Here is a 12,965-nt window from a genome sequence, read left to right as displayed (position 1 = left end):
TTAAATGGTAGAATTTTGCAAATTAATCTTTTGAGTTTGTTTGGTATATTTCTTCCTTGTGTTTTCTAAAAGTGATGTTTAGATATATAAAGCCCACTAACCCAGTGTTGATTGTTATTTTATGGTGATTTTTGTTTTTTAGGAATAAGTCGATAAAGTGTTCTTGTTCTAGTGACAGATCTTTTATAACGGTGAATGATAAGCTTTTCTAATTTCTTTATCGGTTCAAAATATTAGAATGATTTTTTGATTGTTTTTCCATTTGATGTTTCCATTCTTTTAAAAATGGTATGGGAAAGGTAATGCATTTCTGTTGGTTTTCCTCATTGTACATTGGTTCTCTATTGAATGCTGAGTATAATTTAGAGTAGTAACGATATCCCTTCCTGGTTCATAAAGAAAGTAATATCTTTATCCAAAATTGTGTTTGTATTTATTGTTAGTTTGTTTGTATTAACATTAATGGTTTCTATATATTCTTTAAGGAATGGAGTTCGATGTATGTTCTGATTACATCGTGTTATATAAAAATAGATACTAATGTTTTGTTGAAGTTTATTCCTGCTGTTCGACGTTCGTTCTGGTGTTAAATTAAGAGTTACTGTCCCGAATGTTTGTATGGTTGTATTATTTGCTGCTGTAAGTGTTTTGTTAGCTTTTTCGAGATGTATTTTTGGGTTGTTATATTTTATTTCATTCCATGTATATTCGTTCAAGAGGTGTAACTTTACTCCTGAATCTAATAGAAAATCGATTTCAAGTATTGGTTTTCTTTTGTGAAATCTTGTTCTAGTTTGTTATATTGGTACATCGGTAATATCCAAGTAGGGTTGCTTTCGAGTGTGTTTATTACGGTGTTGCATGTATCTTCGTTTGCGTTGTAAAATTTATCTAATATTTCTTGGTCTTCATCAGATGATTCTGATGAGCGTTCGCTTTCATCTATTCCAGGTGGATCATCATTTTGTGCTTGTCCTTCCATGTTGTTTATTCTGTTTTTTTTATAGCTGTTGTAACTGTTTCCGTCGTTATTGCGATCTCTTGTTTGGTGTCTATTGTTTTGTTCTCTGTTTGATGAACTTGTTCTGGTGTCTCTATTATTGCTAGAATATTATCTATTGTTACTATTTGATTGTTGTCTATATCGATCACTTCTGTTTGAATCTCTGCTATAGTTTCTTTGTCTGTTATTTTTATTGTTGTTGTAATTATTGTTATTAATTTTGTGGTATGGTGAATTTTGTCTTGAAAACTACGATTTGAATGTCTTGAATTTGATCTACTGTTGTTATTTCTGTTATTGTTATTGTTTCTGTTGCAGCTATTAGTTCTACTTCTATGGTAATTGTTTCTATTATAGCTGCTACTTCTATCATTGTTATTTCTGTAAGAGTTCCTGTAATCTTGTTGATTTCTGTCAATTTTACTAATAGAGTTATTATAGTATCCATTTCGTGATTGTGATCTATATGGTGTTCTGCTTCTCGAATTGTTGTAAACTGTTGATGTTGATGGTAATTGTCGTCCATTAACCTTGTTTGAATCAATTTTTCTATTTGGTAGATTTTGGTTATTTCTCATGTGCCCATAAAATGATTTTTTTGGTCGTGGAATGTTTTCTTGTCGTGGTTTTTTAAAGCATCTTCTTTTTGTGTGGCCGTGCGAACTACAAAAACTGCAAAGTAGTAAAAACTTTGGTCTTCCTTTAAAGATTTTTCTATCATATGTATTGTTAATTCCATTAAGAACGTTACAGATTGTTCCTTCAAACTGTTCTAGATCATTTTGATTTAGATCGTTAATATTGTTACAAGCTGCGCTCAGTTGTTTGAGGTCTTCATTGATATTTGACGTAGTCTGATTGACTTTGTAAAAACGTTTGTGATTATTTGTTATTGTTCTTGTTAAATCCATTTGGTCAATTTTATCGACTAATGTCTTGAATGGAATTTCTGGCTCTCTTGGCGTTTGTTTATGGTTTGCATGCTTTTTTAAAGCTGATGTGTTTAATTCGTTGTCCAAGTATCTGATAAATGTTTGGTTCATTACAAAATTTCTATAGTCCTCTGTATAGAGTGAATATGCTGTTTTTACTAATGTTTCAATTCGTAATGCTATTGATCGCAAGGATTCATTTGTATGTTTCTGTAGTTGTTGTAACAGTATTTTTGCTTGTCCTTTTGATTTCTCTGAATCAAACATGTCGGAAATTTTTTTTGCAAAAAATTTCCTAATCCAGTTTTGTTTCACTTGGTAGAGCTGAGTACCATTTCTGAGCTGGTCTTTGTAGAGTATGTAAAATCAAATCTGCTCTTTTTACTTTCCATTGGTGATGTCCTGGTTTATTTACGGGTTCAATACCACTAGTAAATATCATTGCTGCTACAATAATGTTTAAGTATTCTTCAACAGTGTATGCTGGGTCTGTACCGTCGAATGGTCTAATTGTTGTTGGTACTGAACCACTACTAATGTTCTGTTCTATTTGTGGTTATTCGTTCATGCTTTTTGATTTTAAATGTTTATAGAACGGTAAAGGAGCTTCTACGACTGTTGTTTCTCTTTCTTATGTTCTGATTGAATGGGTTTTTCGCGTACGATTTTCTTGTTCTCTTTTATTCTGTATATCGTTATTTTCTGTATTTCTGTTTTCTGTTTGCGGATTATGTTGGCTATTAATGTCATTTATGGTTCTTTCAAGTCTGTTAAACATCATTTCTAGTGCTTCATCCTGTTTTCTCTCTATGTTTTCATTTGTTTGTCTAAATTTGTTTTCTATGTTATCTATTAGTTTATTTGTTTGATTCGTTACTTTTTCTGTTATTTCATCTTTTAGTTCAATATAATTGTACATTTTTTGTTCCCAGTAGAAATCTTGGTTTTCACGGTTGTCGTTTAGTGAGCTAATATATGTTTTATTTCTATTGTAGTTATGTTGTATTGGATACTGAGTTTTCATTCTGACTTTCTGATTTACTGATAGGGGTTGCCAGTTCCCAAATTTGAGTTCTTTTTCTTTTTCTTCTGAGTCAGAAATGTATAATTCGACTGCTATATCATTTTGATGTCCAAATAGGTTTGATGTTAATGGTTTATCCGGTTTTATTGTTGATTTTTGTTTTGATTGTAGGCTTGTATTTACCTGAACGTCTTTTGGTGTTGACGTTGATGTCAAGCTTCTTGACAAAGTAAATGATGAAGAACCTGCCTGTCCTTGGTCCATAATTTGTACATAATTTTTTAATCCTTCCATGTAGTTCAAGCTGTCTGAACTTTCTTTTAATGTGCTTTCGAAGTATTGGTAATAGTTTTCACTGTTCCAGATGTCTTTGAGGTCGTCACATAAGTTTTCAATCTCTTCGTAGAAAGGTTCTCCAAACTGTACTCTTTTGTCATTATTGTGTTCAAAATTATCTAACCAGAATAGGAATGTAAATTCTGAGACAATTTTTATTACATCTGGTGTTGCTGTTTTTAACTCTGTTTTAAGTTCAATACTTTTTGTTAGCCAATTGTTATAGTTTATTATATCAATTCGTAATTTGTCATTTACTGATTGTATTTGTTTCTGTTGTTCGGTTAAATATTCGGTTGTATTCCGTAATTTTTGGTATGTTGTGTTTGGTAATGCTGTTAGTTTTGTACTATCTTGAGAATCTTCGTATCTCCTCAAGAATGTTTTGAAAATATCAGATGGTGTTTTTTCATTCTGGAAATTATAGAATATTTTTCTATTTCTTTTTTCATCTGTTAAGGTAAATGTGTAGTGTTCGTTAACATGGTCTCTATCCAGTAGTAATACTGGTAGATAATGAGCCAGATGTTTTCTAAGGATGTTAATTTGTTGTACATGTTTTGTTTCTTTGAAGAGGTTATTCTACAAGTTTATTATTATTCTGTAAATAGTTTCACGGTTCTCTTGCGGGCAATCGCTAGCAATTGTAATTGGTGTTAAGAAATGACTAGTAGTCATTTATGTTTGATGGCTGGTAGCCATTCGTATGCTGTTATATGTATGTTAAATGTTGTGGTTATCAATAATTTTTCCGTTAGGGAAATTACGGATGTTTTGTTTTATTTTTGTTTTAGTTCGGAACGCAATCGACTGGTCGCACCAGATAAGACGTGTCTCGAGTAGGGTTACCTTTCGAGGTTACTCTACTGAGTTCTTATAGTGTCTCAAGACTATATTACAATAGTGAGACTTACCTGACTAACTAAAGTTCTATATCTCTAGTCTGTTACTCTTCTATCTTAGCTTCAGCAGTCAGTGCACCGGCCGCAATGCTAAAGTCTAACGTATATCTCAATACAAAACAAGAGCGGAGCTGAGAGAGAGAAATATATTTTATTATTATATCAGGTTTGGTATGACACTGATCGGTACCAACTAAAGGAACGGTCTGAAAAGGGGAAATAGATAAACATTTAAGGAAAGGTATTTCTTCCTTTTTGACCAATCAGAAATGAGTATTCCAGTCTTTCTTTTTTTTCAAAATAAAGTCTTCGTTTCTTTGTTGGAAGTCAATCAATATTGACTCCACTACAATAGCTGGGAGCATATAGTTCTCAAAACTCGATGCTTCTACCAGTTTGTCACATTGCACTGCGATTAGCAAGTGCAGACTATAAATATTTAATGTTAATATGGAAAAATTATCTTAATCTCTTATTCCTAACTCCTTTCCTCTATCTAACTTAATAACTCTTTTACTTTTATACTTTTGTAGTGGTAATGGCGTTAATGCGCGTTTGCACATAATTTCGACAACCGTCATCCCCTTCTTGGCTAAATTGTCGGCAAATGAATCAGAGATTTAAAAATTTTTTTTAGGAAACGGAGTGAAAGGTTCTCAAGTATATATGAGGGTTTCTCAAATATGGACAGAAAAACACTAAATATGGAGAAAAGCATACCAGTGAGGATATTTTTTTCTTATTTCACTAACATGGACAAAAATTGAACCGCCGAAACATTTTGTTAACAGCAATTAATAGGCTAATACAGTATCTCGACAAGGAAAAGTCAATTTTAAAAACATCTGCTCAGTGTTGACAAATGAGATTCTGTCTTCCAACTTCATTAAATTTAAGCCAAAAAGAGCTGTCTAATGGCTTGAATAATAGAATATTTTTTCAATAAGAGCAGTTTTCGGTTGTCAACAAAGCAATTGACCCTATACATGCAAAAATAAACAAAGAAAATAGCAAAAAAGTACCAAGTTTTTTTTTACTGTTTGATGTACTTAAGGCATGCTCATAAAAACTTGTTGCATAGTGTACAAAAAATTGTCATATAGAACTGAAAAAAATAGACTCATTGATTTTTGTTTGCCAAGTGGCCCGATGATTGCATCATGTGTGAGTGGGAAAAAGATAACTGCACTCAAAACCAAAAACATGCTCTTGAATTATCTACCAGACACGTATTATAACATAAGAAATTTAAAATTCACTTAAACTACTACATTTTACAAGCTGCATACACAGTCAGTGGCCTAACAAAAAGCAAATGGTGGGACGACGCAGTTTTTTATTCAAGAAAACTAGCAATTGATTCCCACGTACTATCCACTTACCAGCGAAGCTTGTAAATTACCGGGGTTTCGAAATGAAAAATTTAGGTTCGAAACCGCTCTATTGAAAAAGTTACAATAGTCAAAAACAGAAATCAAAATTAAAACAAGAACAAAGGAAGCGCCTTTATGAAAGGCGGGAACAACAAAGGTGTAAATATGCATATCCAGCAGCTTGGCACACCCCAATGCCAAAAAATATTACCGGTAGTTTAGTCATCAACGCAGAAGTAACACTTGGCAAAATTAACGCGGAATTGTTGCTAACAGAAAAAAGATCAAAGAATAAGTTCCTAGACCCATTTGGAAACCAACAATTTTTTTTCCTGGAATCGAAATAGATTCGAGCTTGATAATATTCATTACAGTGTCCAAAAAAGAAATATAACCAAATTTATTTAATCTAGCTGGTTTCTCGGAAGAAAACACAGCAGAGTTCATTGCTGTGTGTAATCATCACTATGTGATGGGCTAGACCACTGCTAATGTGAAATTTGTCATACAAATTTTGAGGGAGAAAATCAGAATAAACCATCTAGTGGTAATTAAAACTAAACATCAAAACGTCTATTTTCACCAATTTAGCCTTGATATAATTTTTCAGCAAACAACATACATTGTAACTACTCAAGATGTCAGCAGAAGTTGTTAGATGCGTTATTGGTCCAAGAATTTATTAGTCTACATGCAATTGTTGACGAAATATCAAATCTGAGATGTAGAATGAACAAAAATTTATAGACAAAACGTAGTGGCTTTAATGGGGATTGATGATTCATATTCTTTTTCCATTGGTGAAGACGAAGTCATAGGTCTGCATGCAGAGTCAGCAGGTGCAATAAATTATGTTCATCATTGTGCAAAAATAATAGTAAAATTAACTGCTCTAAATTACTGTACTGAGTAATTGCCGATTATTGTAAGACAAAATGATAATCAGAGCTACGTGCGCTATATGAACCCAATTTTCAAAGTTTTCTACAGAAGTTCTACGCTTATAAAGTGCAACCCATTGTTCCCTAATGTATTCCAAATAGGTAAGGGTTCTTGGATAGCGTTTGGTCATACCCTTACGATAGTAGAAAAACCACAAGTGTTGTCTTTTCTTGAGGAACCCAAACGTGAATTTCCTACTTTTAAGAAAGTTTTCAATGGTTTATTCACAGAGAAGCAGGTAGAAGAAAGTCGACTGGCACAAATGTATAGACAGAGTCGAAGATCGATAACAGGAAAAGAAGTTTTACTTGGGACAAATGGGAAGTATACACATGAACACCTATTAGAGTTCAACACATACACCTGTGATTCGAATTGGCATGAAGTTCCTTGGCTTGAACCCATAGAAAAAAAAACATTTTAAAAGTTATTTAGCAAGGGAATTGACATTAACGCTAATGACATTAGTTTTGACTGCAAAAATTTTAGTAATGTGTTTAAGAATAATTTTATCTACTACGTTATTTTTGGAAGGTGCTCAACCAAGAGTGGCACTACAGCCAAATAAACCGTTAATTGAACTTAATTATATAACCGTTCTGCAAAACCAACAATTAAAACAAAAAACAAGTCTCAAAAAAGTTGTTGAAACAAAAGAAAGCGAGTTGTCAGGTACTGACAAAACGGCCTTTGAGCCGGGGGCTGTTAGCCAAGAAAAAACAAATCTGTTTCTGTTGGAAAATTTTTCAACGTCAATATAATGTCTGAAATGATGCTCATTCTCTTAAACTTGTCTAATTTGGGTTTTGTTTAAAAAACGAAATGGAACCAGAAGTGGGAGATTATGTATATTATCTGCCGCAACTGTATGAAATAAAAGCAGTTGTCCGACGAGGAGTCTATGGAACCTGCGGGTTCAAAAAACGTTTTAGAACGGTCTTGGTCCTGGATGAATTATACCCAAAAACACTAACCCAGAGACCACCTATTACCACGCGGAAATGATGTCGGATGAAATTCCGGTTAGAAAACAGCAAAAGCTGGGACTTGCTTCCTTGCAATTACAGGAGAAAGTTTAAAAAGTACAACAGGAAAGGAAAACAGTATGCTACAAAGGCAAGTTGTTGTGTTAAAGCAACAACTATTCGTTGCCGAACAGCAACGGGAGCACTTTCAAGCTAGAAGCTAATAGCAGTTTAGTTGAGTTGGGATGCCAACTCCAGCAAATGCGGCTCGACTGCGAGTCAGGAAGAAATGAATCAGACGCTTTGTGTGGGGAGCTAAAATCAGCGCTTAAAAACTCGTTGAATACAAGGGGGAGCTGGAAGAAGCTCGAAAAAAAGCATCAGAAACCGCTTGAAGAGTAAGAAAATTAGAGTAAAAAAAGAGGCGGAGATTAACGCCAAAGAGCTCACTACACGACGACTACAGGAGATTGAGAAAAAAGTTACCCGGTAGAGGAGCATTCTCAATATACGATCTACTTTGGATTTTGCCCACTGCAACGTTCGAAAAAATCCAACAACGATTCAAACATCTGTCTCTATAGATACACCCTGATACAGGAAGCCAAACAGAGAGATTCCAGTTTTTAAATCAAATAAGATGCGTGCTTATGGATGACGGTGCACGTAATATATACGAAACTCGTGGATGGAAGTTCGCTGTCGAGTTTTTAGTTTCATATTGAGTGGAGCATTTTGCTTCCATAGGGGAAGGCAGTGTAGTGACCCTACAAACATGCTCAAGAAATTTTCAACACGAAAGCTTTCGAAAATTAAATTTTAAATGTTTTCAAACAAAACAATTACTTGAAAGTGACAGCTAAACACGCTGATTTATGGCTTATTGTTTATGAGAGAGTATCCTTAACCAATTGTCATAAAAATTTATGGTTCAAACGTTAGAACCGAGACTATGTCAGAGAATAAATATGATGTTCAACGCTATCGTTGAGACCAAAACACTGCGTTTGGGAAAAACAAACAGAGCAAGGACCCTGGGCTAAAGTTATCTTGGTGAACATAAATAAAGATAAAACCGGGGGCTTAACCGGTTAAATTCGAGTATCAGGGTTCATTAAAACTTTTAACCCAATTTCTAAAGCTGCATTTCCTACATTTCACTTTTATAAACGTTAATTTATTAATCCTTCTTTGAGCTGAACTTTGCCTATGATTTCTGAATTCAACTAGTTCCACCATTTCGAAATTTTAACAAGAATGCGGCGGATATTTTAGAATCTAAGTTAATTGAAAGGGATTCTATACTAGTTTGCGTTTCTCCACTCTGAACCAGTCGGAAGCATTTACCTTCAATTGGAAGGGGTCGTGATCCGAATTGTGTATCTGTTTGATCTTGTTATCCTGACACACATTCAATATATGGTCAGTGTTGTTCGTAAGGACTGCATCCAAATGCTTTTTCTGTCCTTTGTTGACTTGGTTAATTAACCACGATGATAGAACTGATATTGTGTACCGACCAAAGCGAGGATTAAGTTCATTGAACACCAAACCTACCATCAGAGCTAACCACTCCAGTAAATCTTAATTTATTTAAATCAACCTTTCTTCACATTGATCTACTTGATAGTTTAACTTCTAATTTTGCATTTTAAACAAGTCCCACGCTCAATTAGCCAAAGACAGAGTATTGCCCACGGGCGGCTACTATAGCAGTGCAAGCGACAGATTGTTTGAGTCTAACGCCAGACTCTCTAGAGGAAACCAGAAGGTGATGTCGGAAAAAGCAACAATCGAAAGCAGACGGAACTGCTTCAATGAACAGCTAAAGACTGGAACAATATCCCAGAAGAGGTTACGTCCAGCCCCAGTCTAAACGTTTTCAAAAGAAGACTAGACAGGCACCGGGCTGACCTCCACACAATCATTTGAGATGTGGAATGGCATGATAGAGCTGGTCCCAGAGGCAACGCCTGTCGACCAAAAAACCTGACCTGACCTAAGAAACGTTTTTGTGGGAAGAGACTAGATAATCTTTTGCATCCCAAAGAGCACGTGCTATATCAAGAAATGGGATCTTTTCCGTTTATGCCCCCGCCCCCAGTTTATGCCCCCGCCCGCAGCAGCTGAAATTGTTCAGAATTCAATTTCTCTCTTTAGTTGATAGTTACCTTTACAATATTAGTTTCAGAGGAGCGATGGAATTTGGTAACGATTTCACTGATATATTAGGGATAGAAGCGGCCAAAGCGCCGGCCAATACGCATCTTGAAAGTATTTTAAATGAAGAAAGGAGGAAGAAACCGAAAAAAGTGAGCAAGCTTCCTGCTCCGAGCCAATTCAAGAAGCCAGATGGAATGGCGAGAGAACTATTCAATTTGTTACGTGACGGGTCGAGTGGTTCGTTACAACACAGTTATAATCAAAGTGGCTCACCGTTGGACAGGTCGCCTTTAGTTCAAACTGATAGTAAGCTGGGGTATAAGGTAACGAAAGCTAAAATGAGTAAATTTCACCCTCGTGCTTGGAAGTTAACTCCTTTCACTATTCCTATGAGAGATGATGGTATCGTGTTCTTTCACTGGAAGCGTGAATGCGACGCAACTAGCGAATATCAATTTGCGCGTTTCAACAAGCACGTGAATAATCCTTCGTACAGTTCAGTTGAGTATAATCAATATTTAACTGACCCCAATTGGAGCGAGGAGGAAACAGCCCATTTAATAGACCTTTGTAATCAATTTGATACGCGGTTTATTGTAATACAAGATAGATATGACACGGAGAGGTTTAAACATCGATCAATTGAAGATTTGAAGGAGAGATACTATCACATTGTGTCAACGCTTCAACATGTCAGAGCTGGCAATGTTGGTGAAGCACCTAAGCTATACGATGCAACCCACGAAAGACGGCGTAAAGAGCAACTCGAAAAGTTGTGGAATCGAACTCCAGAAGAAGTAAAAGAAGAAGAAAGATTAGTTGAAGCTCTTAAGAGAATTGAAACAAGAAAGCGTGAGCGAGAAAAGAAGGCTCAAGATTTGCAGAAAATTATAAATGCAGTTGATGTTAGACCAAAGGCTCAGACAAATCAAGCAAACAAGAATAAATCTATTAACAAAGAAGCACAGAAAAGACCACTGCAGGTGCCAGCTACTAGTGTTCCGAAAAGTGTATCTGAAATATCTTCAGGAATTAAGTGGCCTGAAGCAAAATCAACAGGAGCTTCCACTCGAAGTCATTATATGAAACTTCCTGCCAATTTGGGCAACAAAAAGTCAAAAGCCATCGAGCAACTTCTCATCGAATATGGTTTGGATGTTTGGCCCAAAGCTGCCTGTGAAGAAATTGTTACTGAATTTAATGAACTAAGAAATGAATTGGCAATTTTGTACGAGTTAAAACAGGTTGATGAAGCTATTGATTTCGAGCTGCAAACATTATCCCATCGTCTCAATTCCTTCAAGAAGTAATCATTGCATAGACTGTTCCAGGAAACTTATGGATGTGTCTTGCAGGAACTGGTTAAGTGGATGTTTTGCGATTTGTGTATTTTTATCTGAAAGAGAACTCTATCTTAATACACGAGAAGATCTTAATAGGGCTGAGGCCCACATAAAGACTATTTTCAAACTTAAATGCTTTTGACAATGAAATGTTAATGGCAGATTGATGTATTAAATTGATGAGTATGGAACATCAAATTGTTTAGTAGATAATTTAGACTGTCGATTATTATTTCTCAGCTGTTAGAAGGTTAAAATTTAAGCTTGCAGGCATAGTGAAGGAAATAGAAAATGCAACCGATTGAACTTCAAGATTTTGATAAAAACGGAATAGACTTCGCCGTATTGCATTGCATACGTCGATTTTTTTGTTTGCCAGTTTTGAGCCAGTTCCGAACCCCACCAATACGCCGTTACCCCACTACGAAATGTTTCCCAGCAATTCACTGTTAATATCGCATTGACAGGTGAATTTAGCTTCTGATTCTCGTTTACAAACTCAAAACAGTACCCTAAAGATCGAAGCCTTTCCTCACCATTGACAAAAAATTGCTATCGTCAATGATGAGGAAATAGGCTACGATATTTAGGTTTGTATTTTGGGTTTGTAAACGAGAATCAGAAGCTAAAATCAGCTGTCAAATTATTTGGTTCATTTATAACTTTGATAGAGGTCAATTAAATGAAGCCCCTCCCCTAAAAGGGTAGTCGGTCAGTCACCTCGGATGGCAGCAAGTTAATTACTATGTATATTTATAAATTCTGACAGTAGTAAAAAATTAAAGCATCAGAAGCAACAGATAGACATAATGACAAGCATCGGAATTATAATCAAATGAGATATGGTAAACAGCAATCAAAATATAATGTGTAATGATTTTAAATATGTGTAGTTCATTTATAATAGTGTTTTGAAATGATGCAATATGCTGTCAGTTGCTGATCTGACTTTTGCGATACCCAACACGGATTTATACCATAGCCGTTACTCAGTAGTGTATATAAATGCTATTCAAACACTAAAATAAATGTTTCGAAATTTGCTTGCCTTAAGGCCTTTTTAAGAAAAACAAATACAAAAAAAACAACATAACGCTGGACTTTTTATAATTCATATTTTCTCAATTTTAGCTCAAAATATCTATTCGGAAAAAGCTACTTTATAGAATAGCACTTTATATATACACAATATTCTTATCTAATATATATACAATATATTCTATCTAACATAAAATAAAATATAATATAATATTAGCTGAAGGCAAAAATCACACTAAATATTATTTTTTACTAAAATATCAACTAAAAACGCTAAAAAACCAAAATAATATTTTTACTATAATGTTAACCAAATCATTAAAATTAATCAAAGCATTAATATTTACCAAAACTAACATCTTAATTTTAACCAAAATATTAATATTGCAAAATATCAATTTTACTATAATATTAACTAAAACATTCATTGGTATATTAGCGCATGTATGGTAGTTCAGGGGAGGCTACTTTGTAGATAAGTGTAACTTCTTCAAAGAGTAGTTTTTATTATTGAAATACAAATACTTTTATGATTAAATATTGCTTTATTACGCCATATGTAAAGTAAAACTTAATACATCACCATTAAAATAAATTGGTCTACCAAGTTCATCTTTGATAAATTCAAAATATTCATTTCTATTTCTTTTAACATTTGTAGGTATATTTATTGTCATATACCCTGGTGGATCATTTAGATTAAATGTATATAGTATATACACTATCTTTACCATTATCTTTAATACCAGATATAATATTACAGTGCATATTAATTGTGTTAAATCCTAGTAATGAAGCTATTAATTGTGTTAAATCCTAGTATGAAGCTATTGAGTGTTTTTCATCCAAATTAACAGATCCACCAGCATCCATTTTACATTTGATTGTGTTTTTTTTCAGCTTGTTATAACATTACCATCAGTTTGATTTCTAATTATATTTTT

The 12,965-nt window shown here is 34.2% G+C and overlaps 1 protein-coding gene across 1 annotated transcript; it reads left to right on the top strand.

Moving 5' to 3' along the window:
• Window positions 1–9,608: 9,608 nt before the first annotated feature.
• Window positions 9,609–11,212, top strand: LOC142339713 (DNA methyltransferase 1-associated protein 1-like). Its single transcript, XM_075389932.1, has one exon. The coding sequence runs from the start codon at window positions 9,676–9,678 to the stop codon at window positions 10,948–10,950; it is 1,275 nt and encodes a 424-aa protein (XP_075246047.1). The 5' UTR covers window positions 9,609–9,675; the 3' UTR covers window positions 10,951–11,212.
• Window positions 11,213–12,965: the final 1,753 nt, after the last annotated feature.

The sequence above is a fragment of the Convolutriloba macropyga genome, chromosome 5 (genome assembly GCF_964194025.1).
Source record: "Convolutriloba macropyga chromosome 5, txConMacr16.3, whole genome shotgun sequence".
Taxonomy (NCBI): Eukaryota; Metazoa; Xenacoelomorpha; order Acoela; family Convolutidae; genus Convolutriloba; species Convolutriloba macropyga.
Note: the sequence above shows the minus strand (reverse complement) of the source record. Positions and strands in the feature narration are given on the sequence as shown.

What these genes read in the sequence shown, in the direction of transcription:
- LOC142339713 (XM_075389932.1), top strand. Translation starts at nt 9,676, where the DNA reads ATGGAATTTGGTAACGATTTCACTGATATATTAGGGATAGAAGCGGCC.